We start from the raw sequence: 24,824 nt of genomic DNA, 5'->3' as shown, positions 1-24,824 counted from the left end.
TTCCAACCCAAACTTCTATAGGAAAAATGTCAGTATGTAAAACTACCAAGCAGATATTTCTCCTTGTATTAGAACGAGTTTACCTATTCTAATGGAAATAATTAAAATTATGCGTAGTTCACCTAGTAGCATAGAAGTAGCCCAGTCCATTATCGGTTTGTAGTGGGACAGTAACCCTGCTCCTGTGAAAGGGTTAAAAGCCAGCCCTTAGAGAGGGCTGGGGCTGAGAGCCAAAAAGGCTAAGCTGATTGGGGAAGCAGCCACAGCTGGGGCCATGCCGCAATCAGGCCACAGCTGGCCCTATAAAAGGGCTGTGAAGCAGGGGCAGAGTCAGTCTTTCTCTAACTCTTGAGAGAGAAGGACCTGGCTGCCTGGGAGAGAAGGGACTTGGGACAGAGCGGTGCTGGGAAGCTCCAGCCTGGCAACTCCCCAGGCTGCAGGCCTTGCTGAAGGCCTAAAGCAGGTACTAGGGTTGCAAAGGTGCATCCCAGGGTTAGGAGAAGCAGCAGGTCCAAAGCAGATCCAACCCCTGCCCCCTTGCCAATGATGAGTGGTTTACAGACTGCAGTCTGCCCAGGAGCTAGATGAGGACTGGCAGTAGCCATTGAGGCAAGGTGGGAATACTGGGTTGAGGTTCCCCTGGGAGGGGAGACCCAGAGCGTGGGGACTGCCAGGGGGCAGAACTCCAGGGTAGGGGGCCACCAGGGTCTGTGAGGGACATGGGGGGCCAGCATCAGGTGAGACACCAGCCAGTAGGGGTGCTCTGAAGCTGGTGAAGAGCTAATTCCCAGGATGACCAGTAGGAGGTGCTACACCAGTGAATCAGCACATCACTACACAGTTCATCACAGTAATGTGGTCTTGTTCTCAGGGTATGTGCAAAGTGCCTCAGGTGGCATGTGACCAGGATTCATCACCAAATTTGGTCTGTTGGTTGAATCATTAGGTTCCCCAGCCCAGGCTGGATACTGATGGAGAGTGTGATGTGAACACTGGTCTATGCCCCATGACCTTTCTTTACTTACTCTTTCCTGTTCAGTCCTTGCAGAGGTAGGAACTTCTTCATTGTAATTTTGGAAAAAGTAAGCAAGAAGGGTAAGAAATGAAGAAAATGAGCCTGAAACAAAACTTTAAATGCCAGATCTACCTCTGGGGGCTTCTTATCTATTGTCCATTTGTGGCTTGGTCCTGTAGTTCTTACAGATGCAAAGCTCCCAGAAGAGGACTACAAAATTTTAAGATAGAAGAAAAATTCCACTTTAAAAGAAAATGCAATATACACTCCTCACTGAACTAATGTAACATGGCTTATCCCGTGCTTGACTTGTGAGGTTAGTCAAAACAATATAAAATAAAGCAAAAACAATATTTTAGGAGCTGTGTGGATAAAATCACATATTGCAATTGGGAAGGCTTCACCTTCAGTCTTGCTTGCTACTATGATGTGGCTGTCAGAACAATGGAAAATTTGGATGGGTTGTAGAATAAATTAGTCCTCTCCTTAGCAGAGTATTCCACTATCCCAAAGAAGTACAACTCTGCCAGAATTTGAAATTGGAATAGTTAATAGGAAATGGATATATCAGACACATCTTAAAATATAGATAAGCTTGGAAGGATTAGATTTTTATCAGTAAGTGTAGGTAAACATTGATTTCACTGTACATACACAAACTGAAGAAAAAAAAATCCATTGATGATACCTGATATTTACAGATAGGCAAAGTAAGAAAAATGCTGCTTGAGAACTTCTTAGTTTGATTTATTGGTATTTACTTTGTATATTTTGATATGTCAGGTAGACAATTTGTGTTTTAATGGTCATAATGCTTTCAACTTTTTGAATCTCAATATCTACTATCATAAAATTATTACATGAACCCCTCCCCCCCCCACTCATCTGATTCCCTCATAAATTCCTGCAATTGTGAAAATTTAAATTGATAAAATAGAGAAATGCTTAAAAATAAACATTTATATCTATCACAATAAAAAAAGTCAAATTCTGCCAGGCCTAAATATAAACTACTTCATCCATACTGTAAGGATTCCAGAACAAATTGGCTTCCTTCTTGTTGGTTCCCTCACTTAGATCAATAAGATGACATTACTGTAAGAAAGCAATATAATATAACAATATTGGAAACCCACTGATATTTCTCTTCCATGCCATTCTAATGCATACTATTATTAAAATGCATTCTCTGTCAGTTATCTAAGTAATTGGAAGGAAGGAATATATGTGAATCTTTAATATTTTCCTGTGAGGTTTTACAAAAGATAAAATTGCATTTAAAAGGATACTTTGTGCCATTGCCATTTATAGCACCCTCAAAAAAGCTGTTAAAATGCAATCTGATACAATAAGTGTTTGAGTTTGTGCTGTTTTTGATGCTCCCCAGCAGGTTATGTGATTTGTGTTCTTAATACATCTTAACAACTTCCATGGTATCTATCTGGTGCAATATAAAACCCTATCACTGAGCTATCTGAGCTCTTTAGTTCTATCCATTCAAGAGGTGGGGCTCAGTTTGGAATCCCAGATGCATACTTTAGGAAATGTTTTTCAGGATCTTTATTTCTCTCTCCAATGACTGGATCACTGAGTCTGAACAAACCTGAACTTTTGTAAGTTCAGATTTGGATCCAAATTTCATGGTTTGGGGCCCATATCTCGTGTACGTCATGTGAGTTCTTAACAGGAGGCAAGAAACTCTTAAGTTTCACATTTTTCACACCCAGTATTTTCACTTTTTTTTCTCCCCTCCTCTTTTCTCCTTTCCTTCCCTTTCATAAACTTACCAAAATCTTATTCTTGCTCTTCTTTGCTTTCCTTGTGCTTCTCCCTCCCATCTCAAAGCACCAAACTCTTCTCACATTCAAATCCCACTGTCTTATGCCTCTTTCCTCTCTTCTTCTGCCCCATCATGTTGTTCTCCCTCTCTTTCTGCTCCTCACCATAAGAATTCCATTTTCTGTTGCTGCTTCTTATCCCTACCATGAAGCATGATCTCTCTGACATTAACCTCCGCTCCTCTAGCCCTCAACATCTTCCCCTTTCAATTCTGTCCTGTTGACCTTCATTTTCACTTGAGGTGACCAAACTCCCCCTTTCACTTCTGCTTTCCCTCCAGAACATTCCCACTTATCTATCAGATCTCCATCCTCTTCCCCCAGTCTCTGTTTCAGAGACCCTACTCTAACTTCTATTCCTCCTCATCTCTACTCCAGCCCATTTCCCTTTCTACTTGCCTCTGTTCCCACAGAAACTCCAACTTGATTCTGTCCTGCTAAAAGACTCTTCTAGATGCCTCCCTCCCCCCCAAAAAAATTTGCAAGAAGCTACTATTCTCCAGGGAGATGACACCAAGTTATCTCTGCCAACCCCAGAGGACTTAAATGGTTCTCACTCTCCGTGTGCCTCTGAATCTGCAGACTTGCCTTTGTCCTGTTGAAACCACCCTCAACTTTCCTAAAGAGCCCTTCAGTTGCCACTGTCACCCAACATCTTCACTTGGCTCTCTTTCCTCCTCTAACTTAACTCTGTCCCTCTCAGAAGCACCCAATTCAACTCTTCCTTCCAAAACTGGTTCTATCCCTTTAGAAGTTCTTAATGTGGTGCCCCTTCCTCTAATGAACTACGCTGACTCCACCCCTTGCCTCCATCTTAGTTCTGTGTACCGAGAACCTCTCAATTTGGTCTCCATCCCCCATAATACACATCATACCACCAGACTTCCCCTTGCCTGTACCTTCCTCTACTCATAGAAATATATGACTGGAAGGGACCTTGATCGGTCATCTAATCCAGTCCCCTGCACTAAAGCAGAAATAAGTTTTATCTAGACCTTCCCTGACAGGTATGTGTTTAACCTGTTCTTATAAACCTCCAATGTCAGGGATTCCACAGGTGCTTAGCTACCCTTATGGTTAGGAAATTATTCCTAATGGCCAAAATAAATCTCCCTTGCTACAGTTTAAGCCCATCACTTCTTGTCCTGTCTTCGGGAGCTAAGGAGAACAATGTATCACCCTCCTCTTATAACCCTTTATATGCTTGAAGACTATCATATTCCCCCTCAGTCGTCTTTTCTCCAGCCTAAACAAACCCATTTTTTTTTTCAATCTTTCCTTGTAGGTCATGTTTTCTAGTCTTTTTAATCATTTTTGTTGCTCTCCTCTGGGGACTTTCTCCAATTTATCCACATCTTTCTTGAAGTGTGGTGCCCAGAACTGGACACAATACTCCAGTTGAGGCCTTAACAGTGGTGAATAGAGAGAGAATTACTTCTCATGTCTTGCTTACAACACTCCAGCTAATACCTCCCAAAATAATGTATTTTTTTGCAATGCTATTAAATTATGGACTCATATTTAGTTTGTGATCCACTCTATCCCCGAGATCCTTTTCTGCAGGACTGCTTCCAGGCTCATTTCCCATTTTGTATTTGTGCAGTTGATTATTCCTTCCTAAATATAGTACTCTCCATTTGTCCTTATTGAATCAGATAATTTCCTCACTTTAAGAACATTTTGAATTCTAATCCTATCCACCAAAGCACTTGCAAACCCTCCCAGCTTGGTATCATCAGCCTTTATAAGTTTACTCTATGCCATTATCAAAATCATTTATGAAGATATTGAATAGAACTGGACCCCACCTGATATGCCCTTCCAGCTTGATTGTGAATCATTGATAACAAGTGAATATGGTTTTGCAACCAGTTGTTTACCCACTTTATAGAAGGTTTGTCTAGGTTATATTTCTCTAGTTTGTGGATAGGGGAGCTTCTCATAAACAAAGCTTGTTACCCTGTCATAGGTTGATTTGACATGATTTTTTTTCTTGACAAATCCATGCTGTTACTTATCACCTTACTTTCATCTAGGTGCTTACAAATTGTTTATTTGCTCCAATATCCTTCAGTGTACAGAAGTTGAGCTAACTGATCTATTATTCCCTGGGTTGTTCTTATTTCTTTTTTATAGTTGGGTCCTATATTTTTCCTCTGGAATCTCTCCTGTCTTCCACGAGTTCTCAAAGATAATCGCTAATGTCACTGAGATCTCTTCAGCCTTAAGTTTCTAGGATGTATATCATCAGGCCCTGCTGACTTGAAGACATCTAACTTATCTAAGTAATTTCTTAACGTGTTCTTTTCCCATTCATGATCTGTTATGGGCGGGAGGTGGTATACGTGGTGGACAATAGGCCTGGCAGCTGGTCTCCTGCTTCACAAGCTGGACTCCTTCTTTGAGACATCTCTGCTCTTCTTCTTCCACAGCAGCAGAGAGCAGACCTCCTCTATCAATTCACTTGTAAGCACTTGCGGCAGGGACTGTCTTATTTTGTGTTTTGCACAGCAAGTGACACCACTGTTGTAGGCATTTAACAAATAAACAATTTTATTTCTTGGTCAGCTGCTCATTGGCTGCTTGCTGTGCAGGGGAGAACATCTCAATCAGGACCTTCCTGGAAGGACAAAGTCATTATCATCTCCTTCCTACTGCTGAGAGAGAGAGTCTGTAATTACATACAGAGGTCTCTTCCAGCTCCAATTGCTCTGATTGTCCCAAAGCACACTCCACAAGGGGCAGCATGTCACAGGAAAATCTCTTCACCCTAAAGATGGCTTATTCCTGCTGCTATTACCAATATTTTCTGGTTGAAAATTTTAGCTTAGCAAATTTGGATGCCTAAAATCCAGCTCCCTCAATCAGGGGTGTGATTCCCCTCCACAGGTGCTGATTTTCCTACTTTCCAGAGGAGTCACTGAGAGCTGCAGCAGCTCCACCATTTCTAGGCTCTTTCATCATGAAAGTGCCCCTCTATGACCCAAGTTTTAAAACGCTGGCCTCACTCCTTAAAAACAGGTAGCTGATCAGTCAGGGCTGTATGCTGGAGGAAGAGAGAGGATGTGACACACTTTTCCCCCCACTGCTGCCCCCTCCCCCGCATCATCCATCCCATTAGCCCATATTCTATTCTTGGCCAGCCCTCCCGCGTTGCCTAATCTCGTTGACAACTTGCTGCCAAACCTGCAGGCAGCTGCAGCTCCTTGGCTGCTTCCCGTGGGGCGGGGGAGAGAGAGCTGAGAGCAGCAGCAGCAGCTAGAGAGCAGGCGGGTGTGTGAGTCGCCTGGCGCTGCAGCAGCAGCAGCACCTTTGACGTTCCATTTCCTCACGTGACGAGGCAGCTCCGTTCCAGGGAGGGAAGCCGCGGCCGCTTGTGCAAGGCTTGGGCGGGGGAGAGTCGCAGCCTCCGCGGTGGCAGCGGCAGCAGGCGGCAGCAGCCTGGGTGCGCATTGTTTGTGTGATGACCGATCCTCGCATCCCTCCCTCCGCTGCCGGCTGACACGGACCGCGCGGCGCGCGCCCGGAGGAGGCGGAGGAGAGGAGCCGCTGCCGCCGTGCAGCCAGTGACCTTGGCCCGGGGAGGTAAATAGGCAGGGCGGGGAGCGGGGGGAGTTCACCCTCCCCCAGAGCGGCGCGGGTGAGGTGCCGGCAAGCAGGGGGCTGAGGGCTTCCGGGGCTGCTGTCCGCGGTGCTGAAAGCCCAGGCGCGGGCTTCCCGAAGCAGGGCAGAGCCGCCGGCAGTACCAGCCCGAACGTGCCGCGGGGCTGGAGACGCCGGGCCGGGGGGAGAGCGGAGCTCCCCGGGGCTGGCGGGGGGGGGTCGCGGTGAACCCTACCCCCGCCCTCCCGCAGCGGGTTGTCGGGCGGGCAGCTCAGAGCCCGGTTGGGGCTCTGCGGCCGCCGGCGCGCTCTGCCCGTGGAGGGGGGGAGGAGGCGATGGAGCCGGCATCGTGTTGTGCCGGGGGGCTCCCCCCTCAAAAAAAGAGCTGGCACGGCTCTTTGTGCAGGTGGGTGAGCGCTGCACGGGCCGGGGGAAGCGCTGCAGCGGGAGATACCTCAGGGCGGCTGCTGGGGTGCGGGGCGCGGGACTAACAGCGAGCTGAACAGCTGGGAAGGCAGCCGACTAATTGGCAGTCCCTGACACGCGGACGCAGCCCTTTAAAGGGCGATCAGAAAGATGCGGTGTCCAGTATTCAGTGGGGGCGTGCGTGTGTGGGGGAGCATTGTGTAGGGAGATGCCGCTGTACCCTAGTGTGCTCAGCGGTGTGAAGTGGCAATTCATTAAAGTCGAAACTAGGTTAGTACATTACACTCATTCATTATTTACCGGCACAAGGGGGTAATGGCAGTAAACGGGGAATTAGCTGCTTTGCCCCAGTGTAAATTTCGGGCGGAGAAACGGATGATGGTAACATGTTGGGAGAAAGTCAGCTCTACTAATCACCGTCAGTAGGGGGAAGGAGACCTGCTGCAGCTGTATTTCACTGATCACTCTTACCTTTCACAGTGGCAAATTGCCCAGCGCGACATTTGTCAGCGGATCGTAGCATTGGGACATGGCGCAAGGAAATAATTATGGGCAAAGCAGCAACGGAGTGGCTGATGAATCCCCAAACATGCTGGTATACAGAAAGGTAAGAGGCTTTTTAAATTCTACGAAACAGTTGGGCAAATGGCATTAGGAAACTTTCGCTCCTGGTTTCTCCCCCCCCCCCCGAAAATTTAACTATTTTAACATTTTGCCTCCACTTGTCTTGATACAAGCTGCTGCTCTGATGTTCCATTCGTAGGAGTGCAACAACATGATTTCAGAGCATCCGAGATATCCGTGCTTTACTGTTGGAATATTTAGTACATGATGTATACTTTACACTACTTCAATAGCAACAGTATGAGCGTGTGAAATGTTAGCTCGATATCCCAACTGGTTTATCTGTTGTCTTTTATTTTAAGAAATTACCTAATCTCTTGCTCTCAATTTTAAAACACAGATACATATGCTAACTTTGCAAAGTATTCAAGAACGTTTATTCTATAATACATGCTTTAAACATTAATTCATGTTCGGTTCATTTTGTGTGTCAGATGGCAGTGTTGCAATATTTAGTTTATTTTACCTGCTATTTCCACGTGCTGGGTACAGCTGATATGTGATGATGAAACATTTTACGATTGAGTTAGAGTATTCACTTTTAAAATGATTTGATTGTAAAATGAGTAAAAATATTACATACTTTAGTTTTCAAATAACAAATGTTTTATGGTTAGTCAATTGTTTACAATTCAATTAAAATGTTAGTTACACATGTGGTATGAGGAAAATAATTGTGTAGATTTTTTTTGTTTTGCAATCAATAGAATTTTTAAAATGTATATTCCAAGGATTCTCTCTGCAAATAGATTTCCCAACACGATAAATGTTTTAACAACAACATCAATAAACAAACTCCCAGACATTGACCTAAATAATGGGATTTATTTGGCTACTGTACTTCAATTAGAATGGTTGCTTGGGGAATTTGAGATAGGTTAGTGTGGAAACAGATTGTTTAAACTAAGGGGATAAAGTTGTCTTTACCTTTGAATTTGACTTCTTTAAATAAATACAACTAAATTAAGAATTTTCTCATTTAATTATAAATTGTGGAGTGGTGAAAGAGAAACTTGGATGCAGAATGTTTTAACTACCTGTTTACTCCCAGAATTTAGGGAGTTGTAATTAGTTTGTGGTATTTAAAATAGAAAAATCAACTCTTATTTTTGTCTTTTAGTTGACTCTCTCCCTCCCCCCTCCACATTGACTGCAATAAAAAATTCTCAGATTAATGTCAGTGCTTCTTCAACAGTGAGAGTAATTGATGTCATCAGATATTATGATAATAGACTGTTCTTTCCAGAGATTATAAATATTTTGGTAGTCACAAATTTTTGATGTATAGTCCATGCTGCCTTATTTTCAAAGATACTGCTGACTTCAATGGGATTTGGGAATGCCCAGCACCTCTGAAAATCAGGCTACTTTTATTTACGTGACTAAATATAATTTTAGGAATTTTGATGCACAAAAGTTTGGAAAAATTTGCACGTGCATAATGTCATTGGACTACCTGTCCATTAACTTTACAATTGTGTACAAAAATTGTATCTATGCGCTTATGTATATTTATATAGTAAACAAACCTGGGCAGAATGGTTATCATAATATAATATTTCCTAAAAAATTATTGCACCTAGTTGATTTGATTCAGCTCCCTCAAAAACACAGTATTTAATTATATTTTACATATATATACTTAAGAGTAAGTTTCATTGTAATAAGAACAGGAGTACTTGTGGCACCTTAGAGACTAACAAATTTATTAGAGCATAAGCTTTCGTGGACTACAGCCCACTTCTTCGGATGCATACAGAGTGGAATAAATATTGAGGAGATATATATACACACATACAGAGAGGATAAACAGGTGGGAGTTGTCTTAACAACTCTGAGAGGCCAATTAAGTAAGAGGAAAAAAAACTTTTGAAGTGATAATCAAGCTAGCCCAGTACAGACAGTTTGATAAGAAGTGTGAGAATACTTACAAGGGGAGATAGATTCAATGTCCTTATTCAATCCTGAGTTGATTGTGTCTAGTTTGCATATCAATTCCATCTCAGCAGTCTCTCGTTGGAGTCTGTTTGCATCCGAAGAAGTGGGCTGTAGTCCACGAAAGCTTATGCTCTAATAAATTTGTTAGTCTCTAAGGTGCCACAAGTACTCCTGTTCTTTTTACGGATACAGACTAACACGGTTGCTACTCTGAAACCTTTCATTGTAATGTTTCAGCTGTATAATGGATGGTAGAACTATTGCATAGGAGATATTAAAAGGACTTGGGTGTCAGTTACACTTTTTTTTTTAACCCACTAAACTGATTTTTTTTTTAAATGTCTATCTCATTGCTGAAGTGTAACTTCCAGACATCTGTAACATGTATAGGAAAGTACAAATACTGTGTTTATTTACCTAGTTTTTCTATGGCATTTTTAAAAACAGAGTTGTATAGTAGGACACTTTTCACATATCTTAATCTAATGCAATATAATCTGTCATGTTATTTCTGTGGTTGGGAAAGAATTTTCCCTGGGTCAGATTGGCAGAGACCCAGGGGGGGTTTCACCTTCCTCTGTAGTGTGGAGTCCAGGTCATTTGAAGGTTTAAGCTACTATAAATGGTGAATTCTCTGTAACTTGAAGTCTTTTTAAATCATGATTTGATGACTTCAGTAACTCAGCCAAAGGTTATGGGTCTATTACAGGAATGGATGGGTGAGGTTATATGGCCTGCAATGTGGAGGATGTCAGACTGGATGATCATTATGGTCCCTTCTCACTTTACAGTCTGAGTCTATGCCTGCTTTCTTTGATTCCTTTAACTACTCCTCTTGACCTATCATACTATAGATCGTACTGACAGGTGTCCCAGTCTCGGGTGAAAACTTCCAAGCAATGTTCTGGGAAACAGGAAACAAAATAAGATCTGGTGACATATGTATTTTAAAAGTACATAGGTGTGTATGACAGGATGCAAATGTGATACTACCATCAACAAATATAGAAGACTTCTGTGTTTAGAATATGATAAGAGGTTGTTAAAGCATAAGTCATTTTACTTCAGATATTACCAGCTGCCCTTGAAGTCTTCAAGTATGATGGTTTAATAGTGGCTCCTACACCACAGGAATTTTGTAATCAATTTCAGAACATAATGCTCCTCCATTTTCTAAGAGGCTGCAATGACTAGTAAGTTTTGTTGCATTTTGCCATTGTATTAGGGATGAATGAACTGTGGTGAGTAACTAGAGTACAGACCTGCCAAATATATGAAGTACTTTCTAAAAAAAAAAAAATTAGACAGAAAATGAATTAGAAGTTACTTGAAAAAGTTATGTACTTTTGGGGTGGTTGTCTCATGGATGATTGAATATTTAGAATTCAAAATCTCCTTACATCTTGAATGCCATGGCTTAAATGTGATTGGGTTTAACTGTTTGTCCCAATACGATATTTATGCAGCATCATTGTGTGGGATGGGAATCTGATATTTGTGCCCATGAGAAAAAGAGGAAACATGTAATATCTCTTGTGATAGGTAAGAGACAGGCCTTGACTGTAGTGAATACAAAGCAAATTCTTTATTGACGATGCTGAGCACAAACATAACCTTGTAGTTCTCACAGTCTCTCTAGCTCCTGTCTTATTAAATACAGTCTGGACTGCCTAGAGTCACAGCCCAGGTCTCCCTAAATCCCAGCCTAGCCAAGTCATGAAAGGACTAGAAAATTTGAAGAATTTGGATGATTTGAGATGGTCCTGAGTCACAATGTTTGGATCAGAGATCTGATCTGAATCTGCATTTTTATGAAGTTCAGGGGTATTTGGATTCAATATTGAAGTTTGGCCCGTCATAGAGAGAGTCTGAATTCCGAGGGCTGGATCTGACCTTTTTCAAAGGTCAGGGGATTTATAGATCCAGTGTTAATTTTCAGAGATGCCAAGCCCTGACAGAACCACAAAGATTACAGTAAATAATCTCATCTCTCACCCATAGTTAGTTTCTGGTTAGTTACCAAGATAAGGAAGTGGAGAAAGCTGATTGGTTTGTCCAGAAAAGGAAGATGAAGAAAACATAATAGTATACAATGACACAATCTAGATTTCTTCCAGTGTTCCATGTTCATTTACACAGAAAGTATACTGCACATTTAGATGATTTTTTTATAGAAAATCCAGATCAAATATTTGAGTTAAATATTTAGTGCATAAATTACTTGTTTAAATCTGTATTGCAAAAGGCAGTAGCATAGATAAATAGTTCCTTATATCGGTATCAAGCAACCTCTGAAAGCTCTTGTACTTTTTTTCTTTTAATAGAATGTCATCTGCATTACTTTTTTTAGATGCCTGCCTCATTATAAAATAATGAAATATGACACATAGGTGGTGCCAACATACCTTAGGAAGAATCCTAAAGTTTCCTGGTATTAGCTTCAGGCAAATATGAACACATTGAAAGTATTACTTTTATTTCCTTTCCTACTGAGTCTATATCCATCAGCAATTAAAAGCTGAATTAGAGGATGTAAGAACACTGGAACCATTAGTGTTTGAACATCATATAGAAATCTTTGATTTCAGCAACACTTTCAATTGTGGCTGGAAGTTGGATTGTAGAGAAAACTACTAATATTGGCTTTTTCTTGTATCTTATGAGCTTAAGTTTTCAGAACTTGAGGTTGTTTTCTTTCTTCCATTTGTGACATAGATAGGATAGAATTTATTGTTGGGAAAACTTCTAATTTTAGAACCACTACCCCATGCTGTATTTCCTCGAGTTGAAAAAAGCCATAGGATGCTAATTGATCACTCTCATGTTCTGTTTTAAAATATTCTAAATTGAACAAGTTGAATCCCCCTATGGGGGATTATGAACTCTAATTTACAAGTTTACTTGCTTTTTTAATCACCTGTTTAAGATATTCCAATCCAGCTTTGGCCTTTTTTGTGATATCAGGACTACCTTTGTTGGAGTAATTAATTATATTCTTGTTGACTGAGACTTTGAGTCACCACCTCTCTCCCTGCCCTAAATATTAAAATAGTTTTTTATGTAGGTGATCATATTTTCATAGTGTTTGAGGCTACCATGTTCTTGGTTCTATTTCTGTTCCAATAATCAAAGTTCATACTTGCTAGACTTGTATTATAAGTTTATTTGCCAGTCCACTATAATTTGAAATTACTCATAGAAATGTGATATTTACAGGAATGATGTCTTGCCATTCCTATTATCCTTGTTTTCTACAATGTAAGCTGTGGAAATGGTGATAACTCTCTTTAGTTTCCCTCCTCTCCTCTCAAAGGGCCTTCTCCAAAATAAATTGGCTATTTGAAGTGGCAGTCAAATAAAATTGTATTGGTAATGTGTGGGTATTCTCAAGTATTCACTTCAGGAAAAAAGTTACCTGGTGGAAGTTAGCCGGACTGCAGTCTTCATATTTGGGAAGGACACGAAGGATGGAATTTTAAAAATGTTAAGCAATGGCCTATGGAAGACTTATCATTGACTTCAATAGGAAAAGAATTAGTCTGGCACTGCGTACTTCTGAATATGCCTACATTATGGTGGCACCCCTACTGATACATAAAGGAAAATATAAATTGGACCTACTCATAGACCTGAGTTAGCTGACACTGATGAACATATATGGCTTTAAAATTATTATAGGGAATTCCTGGTACAAAAATAAGTTACAGAAACTGAAAAAATTGGCCTTTTTGTATCCATAATAACTATTTCCAATTTTCAGTGGCTCATATTTAATTTGCATATAGCAGTATCCCCATGGGCTGTGATCACATTATATCTGACCACGCAGAAAGGTCTGAAGGCCCAGTTAATACTTGAATGGAAGATGCAAATTCAAAGAAAGACTGAGGTACTGTGGGTAACTCTCATGGTGACTGAGTATGTGGTACTCTTATTGTTGAATTTATAGTGACTGCAGGGTCCATGAAAGTATTAACTGGGCCCTTAGCTCTCTCTTCTTGGTCAGATACAATGTGATTACAGCCCAAGGTGGTAATGCTACAAGTACACTAAAGCTGAGCCACTGAAAATAGTTTGGGTATAAAAAAAGGCTGATTTCCCCCCCCCCCCCACACACACACACTGTTTCTGTAATTTATTTTTTTTTCACCATAAATTCCTTATAACTTTAGTGCCATAGCTGATGTATGTATACAAGCTAAAGATGTTTCTGATGACAGTGGGAGGATTTGAATGGGGGTGTTTGCAGGTCCATGAGTAGGGCCAACTTATACATTTCTTTACGTACTACTGGTGATGTCACCATAATGTATACTTCTCTCCAGGAGGTGGAGACATGGGGAAAAAAACGTGTAGCTATGTCACTAATACTATACAATTGGATTACTAGCTGCAAGACTCCATGTCTTCTCTCTTCAACAGGTGGAAGGAATTTCTGCTGGCTGCATTGAGGCATTAGCTGGCTTTCTTTCTTTAAACTAGTCTCACAGAAAGTCCTTGACACAGCTGTTTGCCTACTAGGAGGTGTCACTGCCTAAACCATTGTTTGGCCCACTGTTGTGGCTTATGTGGTCTGGTTGCCAGTCATCTGCTTCTACCTCTGCCCCTTAAGAGGAATAGCACCATGTGACGGGGCGTCCACCCCACACAAGGCCTGAAGGGGTAAATTAGGCCAATTAACCTATAGGCTGCACCTGGAGGAAAGTGAGGGCATGACAAAGCCTAGTTGCTGATGAAGTCTGGCAGGGGAAAGAGCTGGGCCAGGTTTATAAAGACAGGAAATTAGTGGCAGAAGGGGCTGCAGGGGAGATTATTTACAGTCACTTCCTAGGAGAAGGGATGTGTACTTGGGACTACAGTGATAGGTAGCCTGTAGGTCCTCTCAGGGAGGAGGGAGTTTGGGCTGGTAAACCCAGAGATGGGGGGAGCCAGAAGATAGAGCTGAGAAGTAGGAAGGAGCCCAGGAGAAGGGCAACACGGTCTGCCAGAAAGCCGGCCACTGTTGCTAGAGATAGGGTCCCTGGACTGGAACCTGGAGTAGGGGAACGTGGGCCTGTCCTCTACCAGACACTGGAGGTGTGGCATGGTCAGGGCAGTGAAGGCAAGATTACTGTTTTTGTATGGAGGGACTTTGATAGCCCAGAAGGGGAGGACTATAATGACATGTCTGGAGGGCTGAGTCATGAAGATAGAGAGCCTATAGGGCAAGGAACTGACAGAAGAGGGTGTTACATCTGGAACCAGCTAATCCCCAGAACAACCAGGAAGCAGCACTCTAGCGGTGAGTGGACCCCATGGCACACCTATAGGAAAAGGTCCTGCTTGTATGTTGGGCCCCAAAAGTAAGTGTGGTGGTTCTGTTAGCTGATAGTCCTTGCTGGGCAGGGAGAAGGGAAACCTAATGCCACCAGGTGATAGGCATCATCCCCTTCCCCACAGTGCTGTAAGCTTGAAATTACAGCATTACTTGCCAGTGACTGAAGTAGAAAAATGTTACAGCATGCTGTGCAACCATGTTGCTTCTTTCTTATATCACATACATGCAGTTTAATACTGTATATGCCTGTGTGGATTGTACATTGTCACTTTCAGTCTCTCTACTCTTTCCCTTTTGAAGCATTCTACATTAGTTACTATGGAAACAACCATTCTATTGATAGTGACGTGCAGTATAGTCACTTTTTTATTATGATTTTAAATTTACAACATGTTTTTTGAAATGCTGAGGTTCCATATATGTCATGTGATATAAAAATTGAGGGATTTCAAGCAAAGCAAAAGAGGATGGCTGTAAGACTGCAAATTCAAAGTTCACAAATAAATACAAACTGTTTAAAATGTATTTTTTTCAGTTTAACAATTTCAGATGAATTAAATGTCTAATAATGGATTAAGGAGAACACAATACCATCCCCCACCAAATCAGAGCAGAAAAAACATTTTCTTTAAAATAAAAGTTCCCAAATTCTACCCTGCAAACCCAAACTTTAGACAACAAAAATCTACAGAGGACATGAAAAATTCATCAGTAAAATATACATATGGCATTACATTTCAATATATCTGTTTTCAACCCAAATGCTGGAGAAGGATAACAATACAGCAATGTATCATAATATCTAGCACTTTTTGTCTGTGGATCTCACAAAACATTACCAAAGAGGCACATATCATTATCCCCATTTTACAGTGGGGAGGCATTATCCCCAGTTGATGGGGAGGCACGGTGAAATGAAATGATTTGCCCAAGGTCACAAGGTGAGTGGAGAAGCTGGAAATAGAATGCTAGTCTCAAGACTCTGCAATAGCACTATAATCCACTGTCCCACACTAAGCAACCAGACCTGACCAATCAATTTCTGCTGTTGAAAGATAAGAGAATGCTGAGTATGGAAGAGAAGAGCCCATCAAGGCTGGTCTTGCAAGGTACTAAACACTGTGTGGGGATGCTGAGTGTCTTCAAATTCCATTGGCTTCATTGGGAAATGGAGTTTCTCAGGACCTTACAGGATCTAGCTGAGAATCTTTAGGATGAGGAAAAGAGGTTTTGAGCTGAGATTTAAAATGACAACCAGAATGAACAAGAACAGGAAGAACGAGGGTTAGAAGGGAAAAAGCTGTACTTATGACAATAGGAGGGAACTTTGGAAAGGAGATGAAAGGAAAGTAAAGTAAAGTAAGGGTGGGAGCAGTAAGAGAAGACAAGTAGGAAGGACCATTTTTAGGGCAATGGCCTTAAAGGGAAGAGTGAGACTTGAAAACTGCACAGGTGAATAGGAGGCCAGTGATGTGAAGAGTGAGGGAAGCAAAACTTTCTACATGATTTTGAACACAAGTGGGTGAGCTGAGGGTTTTGATTTTGGATTGGATATCATCTGGTGGTTAGCAAAGAGTTGAGAGTGGAAGACCTGGGTGAGACATAAGAGAACATTGAATGGAATGAGACACTTGACTGGGGACAGGGGCTTTGACTTCTGTGCTGCTGGGAAATCAATAAAGCTGGACTCCTGCTTCAGACTTTAGAAGAGGGAAGAAAGTGGACATGGAGGCAGGGCCTAAGAGGAGCCAGGGAATGGGGCTAGTTGGCTAGCCAGGGCTACTACTGGTGCATAAAGTTGGTGTGTCTGGGAAGTAGGGCTGGAGTCAGGGAATGTAGGATTGTCTGGGGAACCGAAGCTGGAAACTCTCTGGGAACCTGGGCTGCCCAAGGAGCTCAGCTGGTAAAACAAGAATAGTTGCTCCTGTTGTTAGTGCTGCAGAGAGTTGCAAAGGCTGCTAAGTTGTCACAGCCACTCTGTGCTACTGTTCTTGGCGCTCTGGTATTAGCTGCATAAACAGAGGATGCAGCTTGCTGATTCAGCAGATCTATATGTTGTTTGTCAAGGAAGACCACAGGCTTGGTTTGGTGGCAAAGGCATGCCCAATGGGTGACAGGGACACTAACACATGTATTTCTGTGATAAGGTAAAGGTTCAGTCAGGATACCAGGATCCTGTCCCCTCAGCTGATACAAAGATGCCCCTCCTATGACTTCTTTTTATACATCGATACAAACAAGTTACATATTGCACTCCAGATGTTGGTAGTTGCCACCTTTATATCTTGAACCTGCTAGTTTGAACAAAATATCCTCATCCATTATCCTGCCATCCCAATCTTCTCTTACGATGGGTCAATGTGTTCCTGTACAATCTCTTGGGAACTTGTTTACACAGTTACTTTAGAACTCTGGTTCTTATAGCATCCTCTCTGGTCAGGAATGTACTTATTTGGTTAGCCAAACCTGGTGTGTTACTATTCTGCCAAGGCCAGGCCTACTCTGGTTCACAGCCTTTGACCCATACTGTTACGTATGCTTAGGGCTCCAGCACGGCCTACAGCTCCAAACAAACCTCTGTAGCACCTGGCAAAGACAGCTTTATCTGACAGTGAATCTTTCCCTAGATAGTGTGCAAAGCTCTTCATGGAAAGCAGCTGGAGCCTGATATTTCATTTAATCAGATTTAGAAAAACAAAGGGAATTCCAAACCACAAACATTTTATATGTATATTAGTAAAGGCTTCTAAATTCTGTTACTAGAAAATGTACCACTACAAATCTCTGTGTGCAAATGTGAAACAACCAAAAAAAAAAAAAAAAAAAAAAACCCTTAAAAACACTTAAAACTGTGGAAACCAAGAGCTAACTACCATTTTTTGTCTTGGTTTATATTACAGTGGCTTTTAATTCAAAATATAGCTGAAATCTCAAAATTTGAATGCCAATCCTACACTTCACTCGGTTGCTGCATACATAGCTCTTAGACTTAGTTCTCTGTGTATATCATTTTGGGAGCTTTCTTATTATGGGGGAAATGAGTTTATATTTTGAAACTTGTTGTTGTTGTTTGTTGTTAGCATCCTGGAATTTGAGGCTTGGCATTTCTTATGGGGAAGGCTCTATCACAAAATGCTACTGCGGATTTCTAAATTTGCTTGTAATGGTTTGACTGATGTATCTTCCTCAGGTATCTCTCTGTGCTGACTCTGACTAATGAAAGTGCCTTGGATTGTGGCAACAGGACAGGAATTTAAAGGGGGAATGTTCCTTTCAGTCTTAATTCTCCCCCCTTCCCTCTGCTATAAGCACATATAGAAAGACGCATGAATGATTTATTCTTCCTTTTTGATATAACATTGGTAAGAGGTTGCTTTCTGAATGTCAAGAACCAATCTGTCATATTCAGGTAAATGTTTTAATGAAGTGACCTAGCCCAATGTAGAGAGACCAGGTAGGTAAGGTAATATCTTTTATTGGACCAACTTTTGCTGGTGAGAGAGACAAGCTTTTGAGCTACACAGAGCTCTTCTTCAGGTCTGGGAAAGGTACTGGGTGTCACAGCTAAATACCAGATTAGGCAGATACTTTAGAATAAGTAGTTAGGCACATTGTATGGGACCATTCAAGGTGAAGTGGCCAATTAACACCCGTGTAGTCATAGGACCAAAAGTGGGGGTTAGTGGGTTACAGATTGTTGTAATAAACCATAAATCCAGTGTCTTAAGACCATCATTTTCACTGTCTAGCAAAATTATGAATTTAAGCTCTTTGGGTTGTCTTTTGTAAACATTGTACAGGTTTCCTTTGAGGATGCTGACTGATGAGTCAGTGATTGTTTTGTGAAAAGTGTTTACCTGTAGGTGATAGTGTTGTTGTCTTTTTATCATTTTCCTGTGTGAGTTCATTTGAGAGCATAGTGATTGTCTTGTTTCACCCACATAATTGTTATTGGGCATTTAGTGAACTGGATGAGATACACCACACGTGTACACATGGATTTTGAAAGGCATGTTGTGGGGGGCATTGATCATTATAGCACTGTAGATATGTCTGAAGGTTTTGCATCTCTTGTTCTGGCAGGGTCTGGTGCTACCTTGAGTTGGTGAGTCCTGGTCTGGGGGGATCTTGCTTTTGATGATGAGCTTGGAGATGTTGGGGGAGGGGGTTGTTTGAAGTCCAGAATTGGGAGTCAGGAAAGAAAACTTTCAGGATGGGGCCTCCATTGAGTATGGATTGTAATTGTTTGGAACCTATATGGAGTTTCATCAGTGTGGGGTGGTAGGTGATAAGTAGGGGTGTGCAGTTGAAAGGGGGTTTTATTTCTGTATTGAAGCAAGTTCTCTTGGGGTATTTGGCTGGCCCGTTCCATGATGCAATCTACTTCTCTGTTGTAGTAGTCTTGTTTCGTGAAGGCAATTTTAGTGTGTTAAGGTGAATATCCCAGACTTCCTTCTCCAAGCATATTCTGTGGTATCTGAGTGGCTGTAGATAACCAATTTCTTGGTGTGCTTCCTGGAGCTATGAAGGTAGGTGTGGTGATCTGAGGGTTCCTTGTGTATATAGTTGTCTGTAGGGTTCCATTGTGGAAGTTGATTGCGGTGTTCAGGAAGTTGATGCTAGTGTGGGAGTGTTCCAGAGAGTTTAATGGATGAGGTGGGGAGGGCGGTGGGGTTGAAGTTGTGGTGGAAATCTGAGAGAGTTTAAGATGTTTATCCAGAGGGTGAAAATATCATCAACGTATCTTTTTATATCATTGGTTTTGTGGTGCATTTGCCCAAAAAATTTTCTTCAAGGTGGTCCTAGATGAGGTTGGCATATTGAGGACCCATCCTAGTACCATGTTCCCATGGCTGTTCCCAGGGTTTGGGCAAAATGTTTGTGGCTGAATGTAAAATTGATTTGGGTGAGGATGAAATGGATGAGTTTAGTGATGAGTTTGGGGTGGGTATCTGAGGGTTATCCATTGTCTTTACATATTTGAGGTAGGCAGCTATGCTGTCATTGTGAGGGGTGTTAATGTATAGGGAAATGACATCCATGGTGGAAAAGATGGTGTTCTGAGGGAGGTTATTAATGTTGTGAAATTTATGGACAAAGTCATTTGTATCCTGGAGGAAGCTGGCCCTTTGTGTGGTGAGTGGTTTGAGAATGGTTTCTGTGAGTCCCAATCTTCCTTCAGTAACCAGATATAATGGGTCTGTCTGGGTTCTCTTATTTGTGTATCTTGGAAAGCATGTAGAAGGTCCTTGTATGGGTTTGTGGGGATGAGTTTGTAAAGTATTTATTGGAGTTGTTTGGGGAAGGATTTGATGATATCCTTAAATTCCTGGGTAAATTGTGGTGTGGGGTCTTTGAGTTCTTTATAGTAGGCAGTGTTGAAGAGTTGTCAACTGGCCTCATTAACATAGTCCTCATGGTTGAGGACTACAATGGTGCCACCTTTGTCTGCTGGTTCAGTCACTATCTGATGGTTAGATTTCAGGGACTGTATAGCTGTCCTCTTGATGGTGGAGAGATTGTGGTGGATGCAATGTTTAAGGATTAAGTTATTACCTCACCCTCCTTGTCTCTCCAATATCTTGGGACCAACATGGCTACAACAACATTGCATACTAGCCCAATGTACTCACTTTATGAGATTATTTTAATTATGATTCTTGTACTCCGTTAACAGCTCCTATATTTGAGTAAGAATATTCACTGCGTGCCTCTTGAGGCAAATGAAGCTTCTATTATCATAGACTCACGTAGTGTCCTACCATGTGGAAAAACCTTAGGATGGGCTTTCTTTTGAGAGAATGTCTGTGAGGATACATGAGAGGCCTAAGTCATCCATGCTGACTTCTTGTATCCCTGCAGTGATTTGAGGGGTTAAACCCTGACAGCACAGTTCCAGGGAAGCTATAGTTACCATAGTGGCTCTCCAGAGGATCCACAGAAAAGTTAATAGACCCTGAAGTAGTGTAGTGTTAACTCTCTCTTCTGTGTAACTGCTGTTGGAGTTTGTGCATTTCCTCCCTGCCTGCCTGTCCTGCCCTGAACCCCTCCCCACCTCACAGAACCCAGACTGACTGGTGAGCCAGGAGCACCATTTCAGATTTTGGTAGGGGGGAGGCAACTTTAGCTGATTCCAGGGGCTACATAGGCACCTAAAAACTTTAGGTTTCTTTTGCAGATAATAACTTACAATGCTCCTATCAGCTGATTTCTATCCAATTCTTATATATAAAAAAAGAGAAGTAAATAAATATTAGACCCACTCTGCTCTAATAACATGTTCCTACATCTAGTGTCAAGTCACTTGAGGGACATTGGTTAGGTTTAAAATTTTAATGTATATTCTTACATTGTTACTAACTCTTGAATACAACAATTGAAACAATTGTAGAAAATTCTAGGTTACTTTTTATCACTTTTTTGAAGCTCACCAAACTTGGAATAGATCATTTAACTCTGGAAACATCCTACTAGGACAAGGCCCTTTGAGTTTATACTGCATCTGCCTGGGGCTTTAGGGGTGTTACCTCACTACAAATAATAGACTACAAACTGACCCTAACAGGAGAGAAACCAACACTTTCAAGTCACTTTCACAATATTGCCAATCCCAAATGTTCAAAAATCATGAATCAGGCTCACCAAAAATCATGAGTTTGGCTTTATAATCATGAGATTAAGTAAAAATAACAGATGCTATATTCTTTTTATTTGGCCTCTGCTTTTTGAGCCTTTAGAGTGCACTGGGGTCACATTTTGAAGCTTTCTCCACAGCCACAAAGGCTAGAAACTTCATTTTTCTTTAAGAATCAAGGCTGAAATCATTACATATCCACTTGATTCCAGTAGCTGGGACTTTAAGGAAAACAATTATCATGAGACTCATGATAAAATCAGGAGAGTTGGCAACACTGCTTCTATTTAAAGGCTAGTTACTTTCCAGAAGGCTCTTAAACACAACACCACAGTGATTGAGTTGCAGTTCTCACAGGAGAATATTTAAAACCAAACACCAAGAAAATTCCATTTTAAAGTTGAAAAAAATATTGAGACTTCTGAAGTATATCAGTGCCACTGCAGGCAGGAAAGGAAAATAAACAGCCACAGGATCTCTGAGAAGCTCTTCTTCTTGAAAGAAAGTTGGAGGGTCAAATCTTCTAGTCCTTAATCCAGTAAAACTTCTATTGCCATCAGCACCTCCATTCATAGATATCACATGTTCACTGTGACGTTGATAACATGTGGTCAATAACTATATATTTCAGACTTAAATACCTGAGCTATCTTATCCATAGTTACAAATCTTGTATGCATTGGCTTGGGGACTACATTTTTCTGACATATTCTGAACAGTGCTGAGCACACAGATTGTGCCCAGTGAATAATACAAATCATGACAATAATTGTCAACTTCATGGACTCTGTGGATGCAATTTCTGTTCTTTGTTCTGGAGTTGGCCTGGATACAGCCGAAACCCTAAGAATTTGAGGCATAAACACATCTGATACTTGTATGACATTTTCTGATTCCTTCCTTTTCTAGAACTCAGAACAAAATATGACAAAACAAAACGGTTTTCAGTTAAAATGTAAAATTGCACAGCAGCCATTTTTCTACAGCGCTGCATGGGGCAGAACCTGCTACCCCTTGGGAGTTAAGTGATTGCCTCTCATTTGACTTTCATTCTCCATCCTTCCTGGCCTCTGTACTGCTTTTCATGCTGTCAACAATGACCTCCAGCCCAACTTCCTGGGACTGTTTGCTGGAGTCTCAGAGAGCTGTCTGCCTTGGTTTTGCTATCAGATCCTTTTTTTGCAGCCTGTAGCAGAGCAATAGGCAGGCCTGCTGGATAGGGATCTAGCGCTGAAAGATCTGGGTTCTACTCCTCCCAAGGACTTCCTGTATGACCCCAGGCCAGTGCCTTAAAGACAGAGTTTCAAAGCATTTTAGGCACCCAAAGATGTAGCTAGGCATCTAGTGGGGTTTACAAAGCACCTAACCTTCCAGGCACTCTTGAAAATCCCACTAGGTGCCTAAATATGTTTGAAAATCTGGCCTTTAGTCTGTGTGCCTCAGTGCCCCATCTGTACAAAGGGGATAATAGCACTGCTTTATCTCAGCGGGGCTATGAGGAGAAATAGGTTAGACATTGTGAAGCACTCAGACACTACGGTGATGCGGCCACATAAGTACCACAGGTAGAGTGGGAATTTCTCTATACCATTGCTATCCCTTCCCTTGGTTCTGGCCCCTTCTTTTCACCTATGCCCCCAGATCTACCCCTTTTCAAAATGGCTCCCCTGTGGCAAGCTCTCCACTGGTTCTAAGGTGTATGTGTGCATGCAGGTGGGAAAGGAATGACACTACAGAGGAAGACACATAGCACATGGAGGACCCCTCCACACTCAGCTCAGAGAGGGTCCAATTTAACCCAAAGTAAATATTACCCGAGAAGGAAATGTATTCCACTGTTCTTTTTGGTTTTTAATAACCGGCATGCTTATGCTTTCTTTTATGGCACAAGCAGGGCCGGCTCTGGCTTTCTGGCCACCCCAAGCAAAAAAAAAAAAAAAAAAAAAAACCCTGCAGCACGGCCGGGTGCAGGGGGGAGAGGGAGAAGGGGAGTGGCCAGGGCTTCAGCAGGGCGCTGCCACGCGGCCCCTCCCGCCGTGCCCCCTGCCGGGAGGGCTCCACACCGCTCCAGTCGGCTTGGAGGGAAGAATGCGGGCTGCCCTGCTGGGCTTGCTGCAGGGCGCTCCCGTCCTCCACACCGCTGCCCCCAACAGGGCAGCCGGAGCGGAACAACAACAACAACAAAACAAAAAAAAGCGGCCATGCCGCCCTAGGATTGGCCAGAATGCCGCCTCCTACAAGCTGCCGCCCCAAGCACCAGCTTGCTTGGCTGGTGCCTGGAGCCAGCCCTGGGCACAAGCCTGCAAAGAGTACCCCTGTGCCAGCAGAGTCCTGCAGTATATATGAAGTATCTGCTTTCCTGTCACACTTTGCAGGATGGGGACTCTAGTTTAGTGTGTTTCACTGTGTGTTCATTTTATTAGGTTTATTTGATCAGATATTTAAATAAGCAATGTGACCTCAGCTAATTGAAGTCTGGATTGTATTTTTTGGTACTTGGAATATTAGCCTGGCAAAACCCAATTTTCTTGCATGCTGATTAATGATTTATAATTAACCTTAATTTAATAATCATGAAAATAAATGTTTGCTTTTTTGTGCATTTTGTCTAGATAATAAAATCTCCATCTCAGACAATTAATATCCCTTGGAATGATGATATCATTAATGCTATTGCAGTTTGTCTTCCACACAGTACATCTCCTCCTGATTGTATTTATTTCTCCACAGTAAATGATGTTCATGACTGTTAAAACAAATCTGAAATTCCTGGTGCTTGGAGATTCCATTCTGGAAGATTAGGTTCTGTGACCTCTGTGGGAAAATCTCTCATATATTCTTCCATTGTATAGATTTTTCTTTGATATACTGTATTATCAGAATGAATAAATGATTTAGCTCATTTCCTTTGACAGACAGGGACTTGAAATAGTTCATAAGAATGATTCATTTTATTGCTTCTTATTCACCCAAACTCTTAGGAATTACCAAGATAGAATGCAATGTGTCTTTCATGTGGACCAAACTCATGGCACCTCTTGATTTGTCATTAGAAGCCACCCACATGCATTTGAAATGGAATGGACATCAGTAATTAGAATGTGAATTTACAATAAAAACAAGATTCAAAACTAGGCTTCCTCTGAAGCTGTTTAAAAAACAAAACAAAACCCTTCTATTTTGTGTCTTTTTAAATCCTAGCCCAGTTCCTTCTGTAAAGGGGGCAAAATAGTGCAAGAAATATAAGATTGGGTGGCTGTGCTACAAAATCCCTGATTTTTAGTAATTTTCCACAAGTTTGTCATGCAGGTACATAGAGGCAGTGTGATCTGGAGGAATGAGCACGAGACTAGGAATCATGAGGTGTTCTCCATTCCAATCCTGGATATGCCACTGACTTACTGTGTGGCACGTAACAAATTATTTTGC

General features: G+C 41.8%; 1 protein-coding gene across 26 annotated transcripts in view; it reads left to right on the top strand.

The window, feature by feature from the left end:
- RGS7 (regulator of G protein signaling 7) overlaps nt 1–24,824 on the top strand; it is a 448,509-nt gene that overhangs the window by 13,338 nt on the left and 410,347 nt on the right. For 15 of the 26 annotated variants that reach the window (XR_010599787.1, XR_010599786.1, XM_065589115.1 and 12 more), the window contains exons 1-2: nt 6,078–6,438; nt 7,363–7,489. Coding sequence is in view for 21 of the 26 variants with exons in the window: in XM_065589115.1 (XP_065445187.1) it covers nt 7,412–7,489 (78 nt within the window). In the remaining 5 variants the exon portion in view is untranslated. Of the gene's footprint in view, nt 1–346; nt 464–6,077; nt 6,439–6,713; nt 6,863–6,961; nt 7,153–7,362; nt 7,490–24,824 lie in introns of those variants that run through there. The other 11 variants (XM_065589112.1, XM_065589109.1, XM_065589107.1 and 8 more) reach the window with 9 other exon arrangements.

The sequence above is a fragment of the Chrysemys picta genome, chromosome 3, assembly GCF_011386835.1.
Source record: "Chrysemys picta bellii isolate R12L10 chromosome 3, ASM1138683v2, whole genome shotgun sequence".
NCBI classification, from domain to species: domain Eukaryota; kingdom Metazoa; phylum Chordata; order Testudines; family Emydidae; genus Chrysemys; species Chrysemys picta.
Note: the sequence above shows the minus strand (reverse complement) of the source record. Positions and strands in the feature narration are given on the sequence as shown.